The 23652-nt window shown below is 49.2% G+C and overlaps 1 protein-coding gene and 1 pseudogene across 1 annotated transcript; both read left to right on the top strand.

Annotated features, from left to right (window-relative positions):
* Positions 1–402: 402 nt before the first annotated feature.
* On the top strand, positions 403–1129 carry LOC147965746 (uncharacterized; annotated as a pseudogene).
* Positions 1130–12251: 11122 nt separating this feature from the next.
* Positions 12252–13391, top strand: LOC147965745 (uncharacterized). The gene is made up of 3 exons (XM_087530588.1): positions 12252–12585; positions 12692–12814; positions 12961–13391. The coding sequence occupies exons 1-3, from the start codon at positions 12252–12254 to the stop codon at positions 13389–13391; spliced, it is 888 nt and encodes a 295-aa protein (XP_087386714.1).
* Positions 13392–23652: the final 10261 nt, after the last annotated feature.

Raw genomic sequence — 23652 nt, 5'->3', positions numbered from 1 at the left:
GAGGCAGGTGGTTGGGTTCTAGTCCAGTCGCGCAAAAACCGGCGAGCCAGCAAGGAGCCGACGGGCAACAGTTTGCTCTCGGTGGCTCCTCGCTCGGACCACGGGCGCGCCTCCATGCCTTCGCCCGGCCACGAGGCCTTCTTAAGGCGTTTCCGTGGGAAGTGCTTTCGATGCCTGAGCAAGCACCACCGACGCAAGGATTGCCGTGACCCGCTGCGATGCATCTCCTGTGAGCGCCAAGGCCACTTCGCCAAAGAGTGTCCCAGCCGCGCCCGCGGCCTAGGAGGGTTCGCCCCCGCTGGATCCAAGCCGGCGCCAGCGCGGGTGCCGGTGCGGGGCCGCCTCTTCTTCGACCCTCCCCTTCCCCCGCCGCCGTCAGCCCCTCTTCACCAAGCTCCGTCCATGGCTGGCTTCTCCCACATGGATCCGGCGCGGCGGCCCCGCGAGAGCAACAAGATGGTGGTCGCCACGCCGGCCCTAGAGCACACGGAGTACATCCTTCAGCAACACGCGGTCACCCTCACGGCTACGAATCGAGCTCATGCCACAAGCCCCATGGCGGTGGGGAAGGCCATCGACGAGCAGCTCCGCACTCCGGCGCACCAGCTTCGCGTCACCGCCCACCACCCCGAGGCCTTCCTGGTGCACTTAGACCTGCCGGCGCACCGTGACAACGCGGTCCGCCGCAGCGTCATCAAGGTGGACGGCTGCAAGTACTTCGTCCGCGCCTGGCACCCGGACGACCACGCGGCCATCCTGAAGCTGACCCTTCCATGTCCGCATCGTCGTCGAGAACCTGCCCATGCAGTTCTGGAGCTTGGAGGGGGTGGACGAGGCGTTCAGCGACTTCGGCCGCATCGACCGGCTCGACAGCCACACGTACGAACATGGCCACACCAAGACGTTTGCGTGCTGGCTGTGGGGCTGGGTCGTGGCGCACATCCTGGCCACGAGGGCTCTGTGGGTGCTCAAGCGTGGTGCTGGCCGCGTCGACGAGATCATCGGCTTCTCCCTGCCGGACCGCAACGTTCCTCCCCCGCCGGGCGTCCACCGCTACGACTTGCTGATCCATGTGAACCGCGTGGAAGATTGGACCCCGCTCTCGCCCCGCTCCTCGCACTCGGGGTAGAGCAGGCTCCCCTCCGCGGAAGACGAAGACACCCGCCCCCTCCCCCACTCGGAGCCGGGCACCTGGGCGTCCGGTGTGGAGGACGGGCAGAGCAAGGCCAGACGCACTGCGCCCCGCGTGTCCTCCTCCGACTGCAGCAGCCTCCCCTCCCTCGGAGAGCGCCGCGACCATGACGACGACAACCAGGGCAACCGCGGCCAGTCCTGGAAGGACACGTTCCTCGGCCGTGGTCGGTAGCCCAGCGCCAAGGCCCCGGCCGCGGAGGTGCCGCACCGGAGGAGCAAGACCCCTTCCTTGCGTCGCCTCCAGGGGTGCCGCGGCCGCTCTGTGGAGCGCGCTGCCCTGCCACCATCCCCGAAGACGGTGCTGCGTGCGACTCCCCCTGCCGCTGCAGCCACCCCCCGCAGCCGGAGACTGACCCTATCACTGCATTCTTCTCCCTCTCCGACTCGGGACGCGCCTTCTCCCCACCACCCCGGTCAGACTGCATGCAACTGGAGTTTGAGAATGCTATGCTGGAGGCGCTGGCCACCCCACTCCTTCAGCGACAACGAAGAATCGATCGAGTAGAAGACGAAGGATGATCACCTACCGCTTGCCCTGCTGCCTGATGTTCTGCCCTGCATCAACCAACCCACTCCTGCAGCAATTCAGTTCCAGGTCGAGGCTGTCACGCAGAAGGTCAACCACCTACAGCTCCAGGCAAGGCCAGAGGGCGATGTAGTGCAACCCCAGCCAGCCTCTGAAGATGACGTGCAGCAGCTCTTCAAGACGGTGCAAGCTCCTGTTCTCCCCATCCCAAAGCATGCCCGCACCTCCTCCCCGCCCAAGTCAAGAGCTACTTCTGCACCTTCAAGGCGTAGCGCACGACAGGCATTGACTGCCTCCTCCGTGCCGGTCTCGCAGAGGGCGGCGCTGAGGCTGGTGCAAGAACTCGGCAAGATGGGACCAAAGGACAAGATGACCCCGGATGCTGCGGCTGCTCTAATTAAGAAGTTCAGCGAGCCACTGACCGAGGAAGACATAGCCACCATTGCTCGCCTGACTAACCTGAATGCTGATGCTCTGAAGATCGCGGCTGGCATGCTCGGCCCTGACGGTGCGGCCAATGTGGCACAGTAGTTCTCCATGTGTTATGTAGTTTGTAGGCTTCGTCGACGGCTGGGCTTATGCTAGTTCGAGCTAGGTTTATTGTTCATGTGTAGTACTAGGGTCATGATGTGAGTTAGACAACGACAGGGTTTTGGGCCTATTGGTGGCCGTCGTCGCCCCCCGGATTGATCGGTGGTGTGTTGTATCCCATGCTTTAGTAATGTTAGTCAACGAAGCAAATCTTTGTGTCCAAATGATTAGAAACCATTGCAACATAATGTCTTGGAACGTTAGAGGACTGAATGCGCCGGCCAAACATGAGGCCATTCGAGAAACTTCGGCTGCTCTCAAGACAGCCATTCTGATGCTTCAAGAAACAAAGATCGATGCCTGGTCTTCAGAAATCGCGCGTGAGGTAGGGGGACAGCTCCTGCAGGGTTGTGTGGTTCTCCCGGCCCTGGGGACGAGGGGTGGCGCTGCAATTTTCTGGAACAAAGAAGTGGTTTCCATCGAATCACACTTCATAGGTAGATTCACCATCATGGTTAAGGTCACTGAACATAGCAACAATGTTCAATACTGGTTGACGACGGTATATGGGCCAACTGATGAAGCCATTAGAGAGAAGTTTTTTCTCGAGATGGCCAGCATTGCACCACCAACGGGAGAGTCGTGGCTAGTCATAGGAGATTTCAACATGATCTATGAAGCTAGAGACAAGAGCAACTCGAAACTGAAGAGGAGGCTTATGGGCAGATTCAGGAAAGCTTTAGATTTTGCTGGCTTAAAAGAAATCAAATGCCACAACAGAAGATTCACTTGGAGCAATGAAAGAGAGAACCCAACCTTCTGTAGCACCGATAAGTTCTTCTGCAATGTAGATTGGGAGACTCTGCATAATGGTTTCATGCTGAACGCAGCATCAACATCCTTCTCGGATCACTGCCCGCTGCTCCTCTCCCCTTGTGCTAGCCCGCCAAGACCAGCAAGATTCAAGTTTGAAAACCACTGGCCCAAGTTCCCACATTTCCAAGAAACGGTGATGCATGCATGGAACATACCTGTCTCCCATGACTGTCCTTACATCAGACTGAAGGTGAAGTTGCAGCGAGTTGCGAAGGATTTAAGGATCTGGAGTAAATCACTATTCAGCAAGGCCAAGATGCAGTTTCATATAGCAAATGAAGTCATTTTAAGATTGGACATCGCCCAGGAAAACAGGCAGCTCACCCAGGAAGAATTTGCACTAAGAAAAATGCTCAAAGCCAGAGTGCTCGGCCTTCTGGCAATTGAGAGAGCTAGAAGAAGACAGGCCTCCCGGGTGCTATGGATTAGGGCCGGAGATGCAAGCACAAAATTCTTCCACGCCAAGTGCAACAGCAGAAGAAGGAAAAACTTCATACACTCTTTGCAAACTGAAGGAGGGGAGCTCTTAACCCAGCATTAGGAGAAGGTCCAAGAGATTTTCAGACACTTTTCAAATCAGTTGTGGACAAGAAAAAACCGGCCTCTCACTGTAAACTGGGACCAGCTTCAGTTACCTCTGGTGACAGATGTGGGATTAGATAACCCGTTTTCAGAAGGGGAGGTTTGGGCAGCAGTTGTGAGCTCTCCGGCTGAAAAAGCCCCAGGCCTCGATGGGTACACTGGCCAGTTCTTCCGTTCGTGCTGGAGCATCATCAAAGATGACATCATGGCTTTCTTCTCAAAATTCTACCGTGTGATCAACACAAATTTTACTGAGCTGAACAAGGCCTTCATCACGCTGATCCCTAAAAAAGAGGGTGCATGGGAAGTGAAGCAATTCAGACCTATCCGTTTGATGAGCTCGGTGGCGAAGCTGATTGCCAAGGTCCTATCTATGCGGCTGGCCGCGGTCATCCCTCAGATCATATCCCCTGCGCAATCAGCTTTCCAAAAAGGAAAATGTATTCACGGCAGTTATCTCTACGTCCAAGGATGTGTAAAATCCCTACACAGAAGAAACAAGCCTGCTCTGCTTTTCAAATTATACATAGAAAAAGCGTTCGATTCCATTTCTTGGGATTACCTCCTAGAATTGCTACAACGTTTGGGCTTCCCTGCAAGATGGAGAAATTAGATCTCCCTTCTCCTCTCCACGGTGACATCCTCCTATCTGTTGAATGGTGATGCAGGGCAAGCCATTGGCCACTTGCAGGGCCTGAGGCAAGGTGATCCACTCTCTCCACTGATGTTCATCATCGCCATAGACCCACTCTACCGCCTCCTTGACGCCGCTATAAATCTTGGCATCTTCTCTCCTTTGCCAGGAAGAGGTGCCAGCATGAGGATTAGTCTCTACGCTGATGATGATGTGATCTTCGCCAACCCGATTAAAGAGGAGGTAGACTGGCTGCTGCATCTGCTCAATCTGTTCGAGGACGCCTCTGGTCTTCGACTCAACCAAAGTAAATCCTCGGTGGCCATGATTAGATGCAACAATATAGACATCGCTGACGTGCTGCATAGTTTTGGCGGCTCCATAGTGGATTTTCCAGTGACATACCTAGGCCTCCCGGTTTCCACTCGTAGGATTCGTTTAGTGCACCTTCAATTCCTCCTTGATAGAATTAGGGCTCGCCTCGCGGGTTGGAAGGGTAGGCTTATGAATCTTGCTGGTCGTAGAATCCTAGTTCATAGTGTGCTGTCAGCGCTACCAACATTTGCGATGACGGTGCTGCGGCTCCCAAAGAAGCTTATGAAGGATATTGACAAGGCCAGACGGCGTTTCCTCTGGGCGCAGGATGAAGAATTGTCGGGCAGAAAGTGCAAAATAAACTGGAAAATGGTTTGCTCTCCCATCCAAAAGGGCGGGCTAGGCATTCACGACCTTCATCTATTCAGCAGAGCACTACGTCTCCGATGGCTTTAGCTGGAATGGAGGCAACCGGACAGGCCATGGAAAGCTTTCCCAATCCCGTGTGACAGCAATGACAGGGCCCTCTTCACTCGAGTCACGAAGATTGCCATCGGAGACGGCAAGACGGCGAAATTTTGGAATTGCCACTGGTTGGGAGATGAACCACTCTGTCAAACCTTCCCAATGTTGTTCAAACAATCTAGAAGCAAGCTTAAAACTATGGCAGAGGCTCTGCAAAATGACAGCTGGATCCGCAGCCTTGGCAATGGGCAATATGAAGAGATTGTCCAAGATGTGGTCATGTTGGCACGCAAGATCAGGGAGCATGGAGGATTGATCAATGAGCAACGGGAAGATGCGATCATTTGGACAGGAGACGGAAAAGGATCCTACTCCACGAGCTCTGCTTACAATGCCCAGTTCGAAAACCTACCCAACAATGGAATGAAATCGTCCATTTGGAAGGTTTGGGCCCCTGGCAAGATTAAAATCTTCTCTTGGCTGATTCATTGGGACAGAGTGTGGTGTAACGACCGGCTGCAACGTCGACGATGGCCAAACCCATACTTCTGTCAGCTCTGCCTCAAAAACCTCGAGTCCTCCACTCATCTCTTCTGGAACTGTTCATTCTCGCGAGCAGTCTGGGCAAAGGTGGCGGAATGGAAAGGATGTTCGTCGCTCGCCCCACCTCTACATGATTGGCGATGCACACCCTCGGCGGTCAAGGCCATTGTGGATGCAACAAGAGCAGAAAACAGGAGGGGAGTGAAGACTATGATCATGGCCACCACTTGGGCAATTTGGATGGAAAGAAACAATTGTACCTTCAGAAAAAAGTTCGCCGCTTTGAAGAATGTCATCGACGCCATCCGACGCATGATGGAGCATTGGCGGCTAGCCGGAGCAAGATCTATCGAGCCCCCGTTTGGGGATTTAGGTGTGAGATAGATTCCTAAAGTTTTGCTGGGAGCTGGAGGCCATAGGCCCCCTTCTGTTGTTCTTTCTTTTTTCACCCTGATCACTTGATCAAACCCTGTCTTCCATATGCTCTCTTCTAAATCAATCAAAGCCAGCCAAGCTGGATCTTTCAAAAAAACATTCCAAGAGATGACCATAGTAGGGGATATCATAGCCTTTCTACTGTGGGTGGATTGGCCGGCCCAGTTACCCCACCATTCTTTGACGGATGTCTTCAAGTGTCATGCGGACGTGTCAATGAATAGGCCAACATTCCCGCAAAAAAAAATGAATAGGCCAACATTTCTAGAATAGATGAACAGTTTTTGGAAATAGTTTGGTGGAATAATTTTTAAAATTCAAGAACTTTTTTTTGAAATTCAGTGACCATGACTATGTTTTGTTGCATCACCGAGATACACTATCACTCTCATTTTCATGAAATCATGAACATTTTTTAAAAATCATGAACATTTTTTTAAACTCGTGAGCATATATGAAATCATGAATATTTTTTACATTTGTTAACATTTTTACAGATTTTCAAACATCTTTAAAATCATGAACATTTAACCCTATTTGCAAAAAATAAATAAATAAGTTGTGAATATTTTTTAAAATACTTTTCTTGAATAGGAGAACATGTCTAGAATAGATGAACAGATTTTTGGAGATTGTTTGATGGAATAATTTTTTCAATTCAACAACATTTTTTTGATTTAACGAACATTTTTTTTGAAATGCATGATCATTTTTTGAATCAGTTATGAATCAATAACCATTTCGTAAGTCACAAACAGTTTTTGAAGTTTTAGGATATTTTTCAATTCAGGAACATTTTTTGAATTGGCAAAATTTTGTTCAATTTCATTAACATTTTTAATACATGATTTGGTTTATATCATGAACATTTTTTTGATTTCCAGAACATTTGTTTTCAACATTGCAAACATTTTTTGAATATGGGAACATATTTTTAAAAATCACGAACATTTTATGAATCCACAAACATTTATGAATTATTAAAATAATATTTCCAAATTCTCATTTTGTTTTAATTTTTAGAACATTTTGAAGTCCGAAATTATTTAAAGTAGCAAAAACGAAGACGAAATGGGAGACGAAAAATAAAAAGCGAAATTTTACAAAACAGGCTGCCCGGACATGGGCGGGCCCAAACAGGGGTGTTATGTCTTCTCCCAGTGCGCAGAGGGTAGTATAGAAGGTTCCATACTGCATGGACCGGCCCAGACGGGGATTCCCCTGTGTGAAACGTTTTCTTTATCACTTATAGATGGCATCAGTGGCTAATATTTTACAACTTTTTGGGGCAATTTCGATGACGTACCACCAGAAGCAATAACTCCTTTATTATTAGGTATAGAAAATTCTATTTTTCTCTGGAAAAAAAGACCTTCAATTTTATCTCATATGCTCCCTCTGCACACAAATATAGGACTTTTAAACTGCAAAAACGTCCTACATATGTTTATAGAGGGAGTAAAAGTCAAATATCAACATCCAATGACCACACCTCGGTTGTCCACCAGAAACGTGATGCCTTGTTGCTCAATGTCCTCGAAAACAAGCACTGTCACTTCAAAGTGAGTCGGCCCAGCAACGTCTGAAATGCGATGGATTCCCCTCTACCAGATGCTTCAATATAAGGTGTGTATACAAGCATGTAGCTGCGATGTTGGGAAAAGACCTTTGGTTCTTGGGTGTATATACATCATATATGGAATTTGTTTTTAGCTCAGAACATTGTGCCTTCCATGTACATAGAGAAGGGGTGTCAGGTCGGCCATACTGAGCCATAGCCCATCCATTTCTCCTAGCTTCGTCATATGATTTACAATTAATTTAGCCTACTAGCAACAAATGGTCAACTTATGGCTCACACTATGCTTAGCTGGCCTCTATGTGCTTTTGTGTCATGCTCCACCATGTTGGCGCCTATTTGGCCCCTTCGGCGCCCGATAACGGGTATTGAGCAAACGAGCGCACGCCCCCTCCCTTCCGACGATTTCTAATGGGCTGCTCCAGCAGATTTCTCCCCTGTTTTGTGAAGCTTCTCAGGCTGATTTTGCGAAGCTTCTGGAAGCTTCCAGACCGGTTCTTTTGTTGGTGTTTCTGGAAAATTTTTCCTGTTTTGTTCCTTTTTATTTCTTTTTTATTTTTTATATGCGTGAAATTTTTTAAAATTCGAAAATTTTCTTCAAATTTGTGAACTTTCTTTCAAATTCATGATTTTTTAGAAAATACGTAAACTTTTTTTGAATTCCTGAATTGTTTTCCAAAATTGGTGAAGTTTTACCATATCCACAATATTTAAAAAAAATACATAACCTTTTTTCTAATCCATGATTTTTTTAAACCGAATTTTTTTTTTCAAATTCGTGGTCTTTTTTTCAAAATTGAATGAACTTTTTCCAAATCCGCATTTTATTCCAATCCGAGAACTTTTTCAAATTTTTGAAGTTTTTTTGCAAAATCGATGAAGTTTGTTAACATTATTTTTTTTTCAAATCAATGAACTTTTTTCAAAATCACAGCGAACTATTTCTGAATTCGTGAACCTTTTGAATCTGTGATTCTTTTTCAAATATGTGGACTTTTTCTCCCTTTTTTGGATTTTCGATTTATTTTATAATCTTAGAAAAGTCAACGGTTAACTGGTCAATCGTGACCGAGCGAACTAAGGTGCGCCATGGGCGAGCGATCACATCGCCATGATGTTGGATCAGTCATGAAATGTGGGCATGTTGGCGCTCGTTTAAGGCGTCGGCTAGGAGGTTTTCTCAGGATCAACTAGTTAACGAGCCCTTCTTCAGGAGCCTCGCAACGATCAGCGCCACTTAGCGCGTTCTCAGCCATTCGCTACGTGTTGCGCTCTGGACGTTTCCTTTAAATTTTATTTTTTTATTTTTCCACACGCGTTTTCGGCTTTTTAAACGGTTTTTTCCCGGGTTTTTTCGACGTTTTGGTTTTTCTCCGGTCTTTCTTAGCTTTTCGAACAAAATTTTTTTAAAAAAAAATTGTTTTGCGCGAAAAAACGCGTTTTTTTTATTTTCCTTTCGCGAAAGTCGCGGTTTTTCTTCCGCGAGAGGCACGATCGTGCTTTAGCGAGAGTCACGGTCGTGCCTTTCGGAAACGAAGAAAAAAACGTGTTTTCTGGTTTTTTTTCGCGAGAGTCACGGTTTTGCTTCCGCGAGAGGCATGATTGTGCTTTTGCGAGAGTCATGGCCGTGCCTCTCGGAAAAAGGAAAAACAAAACACGTTTTCTGTTTTTTTTTCTTTCGTGAGAGTTACGATTTTGCTTCCGCGAGAGGCACGGTTGTGCTTTCGCGAAAGTCACGACCGTGCCTCTAGGAAAGGGAAAAACAAAACACGTTTTCTGTTTTTTTTTCTTTCGTGAGAGTCACGGTTTTGCTTCCGCGAGAGGCACGGTTGTGTTTTCGCGAAAGTCACGGCCATGCCTTTAGGAAAGGGAAAAAAAATACGTGTTTTTTTTTTCTTTCGCGAGAGTCACAGTCGTGCCTCTCGGAAACGAAAAAAAAATGTTTTCTGTTTTTTTCCTTCCATGAGAGTCACGGTTTTGCTTTCATGAGAGGCACGGTTGTGATTTTGCGAGAGGCACGGGCGTGCCTCTTTCGGAAAGGAAAAAAACCGTGCTCCCGGTTCGGTTTTTTTACCCGGTTTTTTCGTCCGATTTTTTCGTGAAAAAAAAGTTCGTCAAAATCTATCAACGTGGGATCTAGTTTTAAAGATCTCGACGCAAGGAATCCAATGGTGAAAACGGTTCGAGATTTGGATGCACGGTTAAAGAGATAAAATGTTTTGAATAAACGGATCTACGAAAAAAGAAAAAACTTCCAGGTTGCGACAAGTGACGCGCTGCATGTGCGCCACTTGTCGCAACCTTGAAAAGTGAAGTGTTCTTTGCAACGAATACTTCTTAATTAGTGATTTCGGATTTCGTCGACCACAACCTTTCCGCTAAATCCTATCCTATTTGGCGCTTAATACACCAAAAAGTGGGCAATTTGTACGCAGCTTACACCTTCCTTGTGATGGGCCGGCCCATCTAATGTTAGTTTGTTTGTAACGATCTTTGGCGGAATCTCATCCGGGTTTTGGGAAGCTTCTTGAAGCTTTTTTTTCATTTTATCCTTTTTTATATTCTTATTTAATTTTTCCTTTCCTTTTTCTAATTCGTGAAAAAAAAATCTTGAACATTTTTCAATTTGTGAACTTTTTTGAGTTCATGATTTTTTGAATTCCTAAACTTTTTCTAGATTCATTAATTTTTTTGAATTCGCTTTTTCAGATTAGCTAACTTTTTTTCCGAATTCATGATTTTTCAAATTCACTTTTTAAGTTATGTACTTTTCCAACATCCATGAACCAGTTAACTGTTTTTTATTAAAGAAAAATGAAAACTTGTTTTTCTAAGACAGTACAACAGTAGCAGTAGAAGGCGACAAAAAAACGAAGTGAGCCGAACGAACGAGTAAGCATGGCTAATGGGACGTGGCATGTGAGCGCCCGTTTGCCAACTGGCACTTAAGGCGTTGACGAGGAGGACTCAATCTCTCCATACCTGCCTACATGTGATTTAAACCGTTGATAAAAAATGTGGCCCTTGCAAAAGGAGTCTCACATTTTTTGGGCGGTGGGGGTGGGGGCATTTAAGTATTAGTGGTACCTCAGATCATGTGGCCACCTACTGATAGGATGATGTCTCGATAACTTGCATTTGTCACAAAACTCTTAGTTTGTCAATAGAACTAACTGGATATTTGGCAAAAGTAAGCAACAACCAGTGATGGCTTATCGCAAGGCGAGAAACGGCATGTTGGTACCCAGTGTTGGAATTATGCTCTAGAAGCAATAACTAATGTTATTGTTTATTTTCACATTTGTAGTTAATGTTTATATTCCTATGCTAGCATTGCTATGATTGGTGAATATGAGATTCAGGGAAAAACTCATATGCATGTGCAACAACGCCGAACATGCTGCTGCCATGCAGCAGAATGGCGACCAGCCCCCTTGCCTACAAGCTCCAGCAGTCCCTCTCTCCGGAACGACGGCGGTGTTTCACAACAGCATCACCGGACCTGCTGCAAAATGGGAGTCGTCGCAGTGCCAATGGTGGCCACCATCCATAGAATCGACGACAGTCGTTTGCTGCAATGTACTTTAGTGGTGCTGCGGTCGTTAGCATTGCAAGTCGGCCTTACTGCAAGGGCTACTGGCGATGGCTACGTCATGGCGACAGTGCAACAAGTGCAGATGGGGTGCAACAGTGGCTGGCTTTCCGTTTTGTAGCAGGGGGGCAGTAGCAGGCGTTGGCTGCCGATGCTGGTGGAAGGCGTGCAATGCGGGATCCATGAGACAAGAGCGAGGGTTCTTGATGGGGCGCATCCAACGGCTAGGGAGGCAGTTTATGTTTATGCTAGCATCAATCAGATGATCCCTAGTAGTCGCCTTGCTATTTGGCAAAGTTCACGACTCTATGGGCAAAAGATTTAGGATGAAAAGTAGTAATAAACTCTTTAGAAAAGTTAGGACATGTATTGTGCTTGAATGCAAGGAGTTAGCATGGGATCTAGCGCACGTCTCATATATACACTACTTCCGAGAAGCAAATGAGGTTGCCAATGAGTTAGCAAGGAACTCGTTCGGTGAAAAAAGTGTAATTTCTAGGACTCAGTAATCCCTGATTTTATTTCTCATCCTATTGTAAATGACTTATCCATCATTTTGTTTCAGAAATAAAGTCTGTTATGTTTCAAAAAAAACTCTTTACAAAAGTTTAAGGATGCAACACAGACTTCTTTCTGTAGGAGTTTAATCCGTACGTGTCCTCTTCGGCCATGCCCTCTTCTTTTAGTTTGTGGCACAAATCGTGACCGGAGGAGACTCTGTCTCTATTGACCAATCAAATTAACCCTTTTTATAAAAACTTATAACTCGTTTGTACGTGTAGCATTAGTCATTCCAACACAAGCTCTTTCCGGAGAAAAGTTAAAAGAGCCAAGGAAATTACTACTGAGGAAGGTCAACTGCGCGTCCGACTAGGACCCGGCCGGGTAGCCTTTGGTAGTTTGGTAGGTTCGGTCTATATACAGTCCCGTCCCGCCAAGAAAGGTGCAGAACATCCACAGCTCAATCCAATCCGCCGTGATGGGTACGTCAGCTTCGTCGTTGTTGGACGGACACGCCGCTCGCCGCCGGGACTACGAACGGATCCCACGGCACGACGAGAGGCAGAAGGAGAAGGAGGAGCATATGTCGATCCCTCGACACGACGAGGGGCAGAAGAAGGAGGAGGAGCGTACGTCGATCCGTCGGCACAACGTGGAGGATATACTATTCTTCGAGGAGGAGAGGCAAGGGCCGGCGGCTCTGGAGGCGCGCGGCCGCATGCTGAGGACCAGGGCCCGCTGCCAAGCGAGCGTCTTCGCCACCTGGAAGGACCTCAGGGACTCGGCCCTCTGCTACCTCCTCGCCTTAAACTGTACGACGTACTACTATGTTGACTGATCGATGCATGCATGTTATTGTTACATACGGTTTCTCTTCTCAATATGGTTTTGATTTGATACGCATCTCGATCTTGCCAGGGAGAGAAGCCGCGCTGGGGTTCAGCGAGCAGGCCAAGTACGAGCTCCGGCGGGGCGACGAGCGGCGCGCGGCCACCGCGCTCCTCCGCTCCGCCAAATGCTACAACGAGATCGAAGACAAACGTACGTAGCCCTCGCATTTTTGTGTTGAAATTTTGATCATCATAGGTTATACTAGCAATGCATGGTAATCCGACTCTGTATATCATTACCATTGATCGACGTTACTTACGGTTCACACATCTTGGTCCGTCCGTTCGTGCGTGCAGGCGAGGACGAGGTAGCGTACGTGAAGCGGGCGCTGGAGGAGGCCACGACGCTGTTTGACAGGACCGGCGAGCGACGGCTGGCCTCCGGTAGCTGCGAGGAGCTGGCCGAGTTCTACATGGACCAGCAGGACCTGCGGGGCGCGCTGGGCGCCTTCCAGCGGGCCGCGGGCTACTGCACATGCGACGGCGTGCGCGGGCATCTCGAGCTCAAGGCCGACGCGGTCAGGTTTCTGCTGCGCGACGAGGAGGCGCTCCGCCGCCAGGGAGTGCTGCCCTTCAAGGACTACAAGAGGAGGACCGCCGGGTACATCCGGTCGTCGGACCCCGACTGGCACTCCAAAGTGTCCAAGCTCTACAATTCCACTTTCCACGGCTCCGTTCACCGTGCAGCAGATTTGATGGCCTTGAAGAAGGAAGCCACAACTGGATAGGACTGCCAAATCAAGCGCCTTCAGGCAATAGCTAGATCTTCTCTCGGTGGCTAGCTCTCCAGCCGTCAACCCTCTTAAGGGCGGCTCCAACTCCCCCTCGCAAATTTCCTATCGGATAGCAAAAGCCATCCAACACGAATCTGTATCGGTCCGCGATCGTCCGTGATTTTTTTTCGAAAATCGAAGACAAACATCGATGGCTTTGCCGGAGTCCATACCGCTCTCAAGCCCTCTTCTGACTGCCCTGGCCCCCCAAACCACCCACCTATCCTTCCCGCGCTTTTCATCCCATGCGCCGCGCCGGTTACCGCGTTGTATTCATGTCGGACCAGAGCATGCAGCGGTAGGCATTGATGTCGCGATTTGACTAGACAGGAAGGCGGCGCAGATGGACGCGACCTCTTGGGCGTCGCCGCCGCTTCAATGCAGACGTCGCGTTCCTAGAAACCAACTCTGGTTGTTGCGCTGCATTGAAGCGGGCTTGCCCCTCCGCCTGGCCTAGCCGCGGCTATTTAAGCAGTGCTCCGGCGCCAGCCAAAACCGCACCATGATGAGCACTGCACCGCCCTCCCCCCTTGAAGGAAATATGCCCTAGAGGAAATAATAAAATTGTTATATATATTTCCTTATATCATGATAAATATTTATTATTCAGGCCAGAATTGTATTAACCGGAAACTTAGTACATGTGTGAATACATAGACAAATAGAGTGTCACTAGTTTGCCTCTACTTGACTAGCTCGTTGATCAAAGATGGTTATGTTTTCTAACCATAGACATGAGTTGTCATTTGATAAACGGGATCACATCATTAGGAGAATGATGTGATTGACTTGACCCATTCCGTTAGCTTATCACTTGATCGTTTTAGTTTACTGCTATTGCTTTCTTCATGACTTATACATGTTCCTATGATTATGAGATTATGCAACTCCCGATTACTGGAGGAACACTTTGTGTGCTACCAAACATCACAACGTAACTGGGTGATTATAAAGGTGCTCTACAAGTGTCTCCAATGGTACTTGTTGAGTTGTCATAGATCGAGATTATGATTTGTCACTTCGATTGTCGGAGAGGTATCTCTGGGCCCTCTCGGTAATGCACATCACTATAAGCCTTGCAAGCAATGCAACTAATGAGTTAGTTGTGGGATGATGCATTACGGAACGAGTAAAGAGACTTGCGGTAACGGGATTGAGCTAGGTATTGAGATACCGACGATCGAATCTCGGGCAAGTAACATATACCGATGACAAAGGGAACAACGTATGTTGTTATGCGGTTTGACCGATAAAGATCTTCGTAGAATATGTAGGAACCAATATGAGCATCCAGTTTCCGCTATTGGTTATTGACCGGAGACATGTCTCGGTCATGTCTACATAGTTCTCGAACCCGTAGGGTCCGCATGCATAACGTTCGGTGACGATCAGTATTATGAGTTTATGTGATTTGATGTACCAAAGGTAGTTCGGAGTCCCGTATGTGATCACGGACATGACGAGGAGTCTCGAAATGGCCGAGACATAAAGATTGATATATTGGATGACTATATTCGGATACCGGAAGTGTTCCGGGTGATTTCAGAGAAGAACGGAGTGCCGGAGGGTTGCCGGAAACCCCCGGGAGAAGTAATGGGCCACATGGGCCTTAGTGGAGGGAGAGAGGGCCGGCCAGGGCAGGCCGCGCCCCCCTCCCCCTCTGGTCCAAATTGGACTAGGGAAGGGGGGGCGGGGCGGCGCCCCCCTTTCCTTCTACCTTTCCTCCTTCCTTTCCCCTCCTAGTAGGAGTAGGAAAGGGGAGTCCTACTCCTACTAGGAGGAGGACTCCTCCTCCTGGCGCGCCCTGCAAGGGCCGGCCGGCCTCCCCCCTTGCTCCTTTATATATGGGGGCAGGGGGCACCCTAGGACACACAAGTTGATTGTTCCAAGCCGTGTGCGGTGCCCCCTCCACCATAATCCACCTCGATCATATCGTAGCGGTGCTTAGGCGAAGCCCTGCATCGGTAGCAACATCATCCATCGTCATCACGCCGTCGTGCTGACGGAACTCTCCTGTGAAGCTCTGTTGGATCGGAGTTCGTGGGATGTCATCAAGCTGAACGTGTGCTGAACTCAGAGGTGCCATACGTTCGGTACTTGAATCGGTCGGATCGTGAAGACGTATGACTACATCAAACGCGCTCTCATAACGCTTCCGCTTACGGTCTACGAGGGTACGTGGACGATACTCTTCCCTCTCGTTGCTATGCATCACCATGATCTTGCGTGTGCGTAGGATTTTTTTGAAATTACTACGTTCCCCAACACTCCTCCACCCCAAACCTTGTACTCTCTCTCGCCATAGCAATCACAACTAAGCAGGAGTAGGGGTTGGCCCAAACCTGGGTAAACTGTTGTGCCACCGGTCCGCTCCCGCTAGTGTGCTCTCACCGTAGCTTCGTCATGGCTAATTGTGGTAGAGGACGAAGTGTACGAACGAGCTCTCCCTAGTATTCGAATCTTTGGGTCCTCGGAGCCCAACTTCCGACATGTCGTGCGCCAGGTAGGGGTGCGCTACTGTTCTTCCGCTCTGACATCCACCCCAGTGTAGGAACTGAAATATCCATTGGCACTAAATTGATGGAAGGTACAGAATTAGATGTCTGGATTTGTGGATCTGTAAAACAAGTTTGTTGTGCAAGACAACCATGTTCCCAGTTGTCGATTCAGAATCGTGTGATAATTGAATCTTAGTAATATCGAAGTCCTCCGTGAAAACGTGAAATGGTAAACAAGAGTTTGCATCAGATGATCTGAACACGGCAAACGTGCATCGATAAAATGGAAGAGAAAAAGGTATGATTGGCCTATGATTAATCAAGAATAGTATCAGAATAGAGAAGTAAAAGACTAAATTACCTACTGAATTGCGACTTTAATGCATCAAACTCTGCTGGAAAGATCTGGTACTTGTGAGCTGCATTGGGATTTCCCCGAAGAGGAGGGGATGATGCAGTACAGTAGAATAAGTATTCGCTCAGTTATGAAACCAAGATTATCAATTCAGTAGGAGAACCAAGCAAAACTATGTAAACAACACCTGCACAGAAACAACAAATACTTGCAATCCAACGCGTAGAGGGATTGTCAGTCCCTCAACGGTTATGAGCAAGATTAAATTGTATAGTTTTCGATAATAAAAGAAAATTGCAGGAAGGTATTTTTAGCTTTAATATATGATAAAAGATAGACCCGGGGGCCGTATTTTCACTAGAGGATTCTCTCGAGAAAATTACTGTCGAGCAATTGATAGAAAAGCAAATAGTATCGGATCACGGGTTCCCGCAAAACCCTTAAGGTTCAAACACTGAGGTGCACACGAAGATCTCCCCCTATCGATCCACGTCCAAACTTAGCTAAGATCTCACGAACTAACTCGACGAACTCGCAACACAAAGGACACAAGATTTATACTGGTTCGGGCCACCATTGTGGTGTAATACCCTACTCCAGTGTGGTGGTGGATTGCCTCTTGGGCTGAGGATGAACAGTACAAGGGGAAGAACAACCTCATGAGGTTGAGGCGTTCTTGTGTGTGGTGGGTGTGCCGCCAAGGACGTGGTGGCTCCAATCTCGGATCCCTTGTCCCTCTAGCTATGGTGGTGGCTAGTTCTATTTATAGTGGCCCTGGTCCTCTCCCAAAATGTTGAGCGGTAAGGGAGCCAACAACGGCCAAATTGAAAGGGGACAACTAGTACAAGCTATCCTAACAAAAGCAGTCTTCGCCCGCCAAAGGCTCTGGTGGTGACGACGTCTTGGGCTCCACGGTGACCTCCGTCTTGCCGTCCTTCTGGTCTTGGTCTCGTTGCACCAATATGGAAACCTTTGCTTGATGCCTCGGTACTCCGCACCTGTGCTTGCCCCCTTAGCACCAAAGAGGAAACAAGGACGCTGCACGCGCTGGCGCCCGCCTGGTCTAGATCGTCATGGCTTACGTCACGAGAACCTTGCGAGGTTTGCCCGGCCTTGAACTCTTCGCCCCTCACGAGCCAGCCTGGTGAGGCCGCTCACGAGGAGATCTTGTGTCGTCCGCCCCGCGAGGCTTGGCCCCTCGCGAGGGTCTTGATTCCTTGTTGATGAAGATGGGCCGTACAGGCCTGCTAGCAAAGCCATGCCATGGGCCGCAGGCAGGCAAGTCTGGGGACCCCCATTCCTAGAATGCCGACAATAGCCCCCGGGCCCAAGGCGCGCTCGGGCTTGGCTTCGAGGCGAAGCCAAGGGTCAAGTGCGGAGCGCCGCGGGTCCCAATAGCCTGCGGCCTCTATCGACGGGTGGCGGTTGATTGGACGTGGGCGTCTCTGCTTCCCCACGCTGCCTCGGCAACTGCCCGACTTGACAAGTCCCTGCGACATGCAAGGGAAACCATCATTACCTGTGATTGTGGAGGGCGCTGGTTGGCCTCCTCCTGGTATAAATGGGAGGGAGGCGGAGCCCCCGTCGCCCATCCTTCCTCTACCTCTCTCGCTTCTTCTTCTCTCTTTCTCCACTCCTTGCTTGTGCAGACATGGCGCCGATCCGAAGGTTTTCGGTCGCAGAGAAGGGCAAGGCTCCCCTCAACGTGCCCGAGCTGCTCCCGCCGAAGAAAAGGAGGTCTCATCATCGTGATATGGTCGTGAGGCCAGTGGTGTCACGACCTTGGTATGAGAGGCCGCCTCCTGGGTACCCGCTGCCCTTGTACGCTCACACCGATGATTCCGGAGGGTGGAGTGGTGAGCGGCGCCGCCCGCGCTAGGGCCGTGGTCACCGTGCCGCAGAGGCGCAAGGCGTCGCCCCAGGGATCCACACTGCAGATTCTTCGCGCGAGTTCGTCCTGTGGGCGGCGATGCCCCCGAGCACCTGGATATGCCTCCCGCCATTCTTCGCCGCCGAGATGCCGATGAGGGGCCTTCGCGAACTTTGGCTGCAGCACGCCGACTGCGATGCCCCAGCGACTGGAGCGGAGATTGGAACCGTTGCCTCCGGGAAGATCTTAATGACCCGAGGCTGGGGCGAGATTGCCCGAGTCTGCCGTGCGGAGGGCGCCCTCGTGATCCACTTCGAGTACGATGGCGCCTCCGTGCTGTTCTTCAAGGTCTTCGACGAGGAAGGCCGCCGCCTGGAGTACTGCCCTGAAGGCGGTCGCCAGGACGACGCTACGGCGGGCGTGGGGCCCGCCACCGGTCTTGCCTGCAGCTCCTCCAGCGACAGCGGCGACTCCTGGTGGTCCAGCGACTCTCCTGAGCTCTTGGAGTCTCCTGAGATGAGCGATGACAGCTACATGCCCTCGAGCTCCCGCCGAGCCCGGAGTAGGGTTGCGGCGTCCAGCCGCCATCGCCGCTGATCTGGATGGGGTTGGCGCCAGCCTCACGTGGCCCACTATTGATGATGGCGTCGGCGACATCTGGTGCGTGTAGATAGAACTCCTAGGAATTCCTTCGCTTTTGTTCCTTGTGAGGAATCAAGAGATGAACCCCGTGGGGGCGTGTAAAGCGTCTGTAATGCCTTTTGTCAATATAGCCCTTATTATGAAGATTTGTGTGCGCATATCCTGCTGAGGCTCGGCCTCCCCTTTCCAATCCTGTGGCAGCTTGGTGCTCTGCGCTGACAGGTCTTGGTCCCCAGGCAGGCTGCAGCCGTCGCTGGTATGCCAGGTCGCATGCCGTGGTCAAGGCCAGGAGGTGAGCAGCCCGAGGTCCAGTAAGAGCTCCTGAGGCGCGATGCTCAAGAGGCCCCCTTTAGCGCGCAAGCAGCTATCTTAGGATGGGAAAGGAAGAAAACATTGCCGCAGCAGGGCAGCGAAGGGAGTGAGCGAGGGTCTCGTGCGGCAACCGACTGGTGGATCCAGAGCGAGAACTTATCTTTGGCTGTCTGGGGTCTGCTCCTTGAGTCGTGCTGGACTCGCACGTCGGTCGCTGTAGTGTGGCTAGGTCTGGCCCGTGCAGGCCTCCCCCTCCCCTCCATGTCCTTCTTGGTGCTCTGCATCCTCAGGTCCCGGTTGTCCTCGCGAGGCCCGGTGGAGCATCCTCGGGAGGAGTCAGCCCCCGAAGCGCCGCTGGCTCAGGAGGTGCCGGTGTCCGGCACGACTGGTGAGGTTCTGAAGGCTCAGGAGCCCTTGATCTCCCAGGCTCTGGTGACAATGTCGCCCCCTTCTCCTAATGCGCCCCTAGCCCCAGGTTCTTCTGCTTCCTCAGCCGTCTTGGAGCGCGCCCTTTTGGAGATAGCGCAGATGCGGGAAGATCTCCAGGGCACGGACCCGCGCCTGGTGGCCGGGAGCCTGGAGCTGGTCTCTGGCTGGCTTTACTCCGACTCAGCGGTTCGAGCGTCGCTGAGCCAGGCCGCGGCGGCCTCCGAGAAGGAAAACAAGGCCGCCGCCAAAGCTGCGGCCGATTGCGAGGCGGCATTGAAGGGCGCCGAGGCCGCCCGCGGCCACTGCCGAGAGCTGGAGGACGAGCTGAAGGGCCTGCGCGACCAGCATGCGGAAGAAGCACGTGGTCGCCAGGTGAAGGAGGAGGAGATGAAAGCCCGGGAGGACGCGATCAAGGGCCGTGATGCCGAGCTGGGAGAGCTAGCGAAGGCGCAGGCAGCGGAGCGCAGCCGGCTGGAGGAGTTGGAGAGGAAGGCGAGGGCGAAGGAGGCCGACATTGACGCTGAAAGTGCAACTATCCCTAGGTGGTTTTGGTAATTCATAACAACATATATCTCATTGAGCTAATGCTATTCCAAGATGACTATTTCATGAAAGCTCAATGATTGGCATGGCATGGATGTGAAAGTGGAACCCTCAAAATGCTAAGGACAAAGGATTGGCTCAAGCTCAAAAGCTCAAGACTCTTCATTTTATATTTTAGTGATCCAAGATCACATTGAGTCTTTAGGAAAAGCCAATACTATCAAGGAGGGATGAGGTGTTGCTTAATGAGCCTTTTGCTTCATGTGCTTAGTGATATGCTCCAAAACCCTCAACTATTTTCCCATATCCACATATGACCTAAACCCTAAGCCAAACTCGGTCCTACCAATTCTTTCTATCCAGCGCCACCGAGTTTCACTTGTCATAAGCCACTGCCAAACCCTAGCAATTCGGTTCTACCGATAGGGATCTCAGTCTCACCGAGATGGGATTGCAAACTCTCTGTTTCCCTTTCATAACTTTTCGGTCTCACCGAAAGAGCGAATCGGTCCCACCGAGATTGCAATGTAAACTCTCTGTTTCCCTTTTGTAACTTTTCGGTCTCATCGAAAGAGCAAATCGGTCCCACCGAGTTTGCCTGACCAACTCTCTGGCTAGCTTATTACCGAACTCGGTCTCACCGAGTTTGTGTAATCGGTCTCACCGAGATTACGTTATGCCCAAACCCTAACCATATCGGTCCTACCGAGTTGCATGTCAGTCCCACCGAAAATCTCTAACGGTCACTAGGTTTACCTTTTCGGTCCGACCGAGTTTGTTGATTCGGTCCCACCGAGATTGGAAAACTGTGTGTAACGGTTGGATTTTGTGTGGAGGCTATATATACCCCTCCACCTCCTCTTCATTCGTGGAGAGAGCCATTAGAACACATACACAATTCCAACTCATATGTTCTGAGAGAGAACCACCTACTCATGTGTTGAGACCAAGATATTCCATTCCTACCATATGAATCTTGATCTCTAGCCTTCCCCAAGTTGCTTTCCACTCAAATCTTCTTTCCACAAAATCCAAATCCTATGAGAGAGAGTTGAGTGTTGGGGAGACTATCATTTGAAGCACAAGAGCAAGGAGTTCATCATCAACACACCATTTGTTACTTCTTGGAGAGTGGTGTCTCCTAGATTGGCTAGGTGTCACTTGGGAGCCTCCGACAAGATTGTGGAGTTGAACCAAGGAGTTTGTAAGGGCAAGGAGATCGCCTACTTCGTGAAGATCTACCGCTAGTGAGGCAAGTCCTTCGTGGGCGATGGCCATGGTGGGATAGACAAGGTTGCTTCTTCGTGGACCCTTCGTGGGTGGTTGCTTCTTTGTGGACCCTTCATGGGTGGAGCCCTCCGTGGACTCGCGCAACCATTACCCTTCGTGGGTGGAGCCCTCCCTGGACTCGCGCAACCGTTACCCTTCCTGGGTTGAAGTCTCCATCAACGTGGATGTAGGATAGCACCACCTATCCGAACCACGGGAAAAACATCCGTGTCTCCAATTGCGTTTGAATTGTCCAAACCCTTCCCTTTACATTCTTGCAAGTTGCATGCTTTACTTTCCGCTACCAATATACTCTTTGCATGCTTGCTTGAATTGTGAGATGATTGCTTGACTTGTCCTACAATAGCTAAAATCTGCCAAGAACTAAAATTGGGAAAAGGTTAAGTTTTTATTTGGTCAAGTAGTCTAATCACCCACCCTCTAGACATACTTTCGATCCTACAAGTGGTATCAGAGCTTTGGTCTCCATTTGCTTTGATCTCCATAGCTTTTTGGTGGTCATAGCCTTGGTTTCACAACCTAGGAGAGTATGGCGTCTAGCGAGGGAAATTATCACCGTAGAGGTCCTTACTTTGATGGTACTAATTTTGCTAGTTGGAAGCATAAAATGAAAATGCATATTCTTGGACATAACCCCGCCGTTTGGGCTATTGTGTGTGTTGGTTTGCAAGGTGACTTCTTTGATGGGAAAGAACCAAACCGTGAAGCTACCGCGGATGAGTTGAATATGTTGCAATACAATGCTCAAGCTTGTGATATTCTCTTCAACGGATTGTGCCCCGAAGAATTCAACAAAATCAGCCGTCTTGAGAATGCAAAGGAAATTTGGGACACTTTGATTGATATGCACGAAGGTACCGACTCCGTCAAGGAATCCAAGTTGGATGTGCTTCAAAGTCAACTTGACAAGTTCAAAATGAAGGATGGTGAAGGTGTCGCTGAAATGTACTCTAGGCTTGCTCTCATCACAAATGAGATTGCCGGCTTAGGAAGTGAAGAGATGACCGATAGATTCATCATCAAGAAGATTCTAAGAGCCTTGGATGGAAAATATGATACCGTGTGCACATTGATCCAAATGATGCCCAATTACAAAGATCTCAAGCCAACAGAGGTGATTGGAAGAATTGTTGCTCATGAGATGTCACTTAAGGATAAAGAGGAATTTCACAACAAATCAAGTGGTGCCTACAAAGCCTCATGTGAAGCCCCTACATCATCAAGTGAGAAACAAAACTTCAATGAAGAATTGAGCTTAATGGTGAAGAACTTCAACAAGTTCTACAAGAGTAGAAGCAAAGATAGAAGCTTCAAGTCAAGGTCCTACAATGACAAAAGATCTTCTAGTCGAGAGCGAAACTGCTACAGTTGTGGAAGACCCGGACACTATTCCAATGAGTGTACGGCTCCCTACAAGAGAAGAGAAGATTCTCCAAAAAGAAGAAGCAAAGAATCACCACCAAGAGAGAGAAGGAGTAGAGATGATCATTATGAACGAAGATACTCACGGAGAAGCAAGGATTCGGAAAGGAAGGAAAAATCATCAAGGAGCTACACAAAACGAAGACATCAAGCTCATGTTGGTGAATGGGTATCCGGCTCCGACTCCGACAGCCACTCCGAGAGAAGTTATCACTCCGACTCTGAAGATACTCAAGATGAAGGTGTTGCCGGTCTAGCACTTGTGTCAACCAACTCCTACGACATATTTGACTCACCAAATGAAGGAATTGGAAGATGCTTCATGGCCAAAGGTCCTAAGGTAACACACCCCGAGTATGTTGATTTCAATAGTGATGAAGATGACTTGTTAGGTGATGGTTTGCTTGTTGACAACTCTAGTGATGAATACTATGATGAAACGTCAATTAATCATGCTAATCAAGATAAAACGAATGACAATGATAAGGAGAAGATTGAGGCTCTAACTAAAGAACTAAACACTCTTAAGTTAGCTCATGAAACTATCTTCGAAGACCATCGAGAACTTTTAAGAGCTCATGAGAAATTACGCTTTGAAAAGTTCAATCTTGAGCAAGAGCATGAGTTCTTAAAAGCAATCAATGATGATCTCCGCAAGAAAAGTTCTTCTTACATTGCCAAGCGTTTACTCTTATCCACTTACATGCCTCAAGTCAAGTCTAGTAACAAGAACAAGAAAGATTCTTCCTCTAGCAGTAACAATGATCATGCTAAATCCAATATTGTTGCTTCTAGTAGTTCTCTTGATTCCACTAATGATTCTCTTAGCCAAGTTACACTTGAGCAAGAAAATAG

Source organism: Triticum urartu, chromosome 6A, assembly GCF_056163025.1.
Source record: "Triticum urartu cultivar PI428250 chromosome 6A, HENAU_Tu73, whole genome shotgun sequence".
NCBI lineage: Eukaryota > Viridiplantae > Streptophyta > Magnoliopsida > Poales > Poaceae > Triticum > Triticum urartu.
This window is presented reverse-complemented; position numbering and strand designations above follow the sequence as displayed.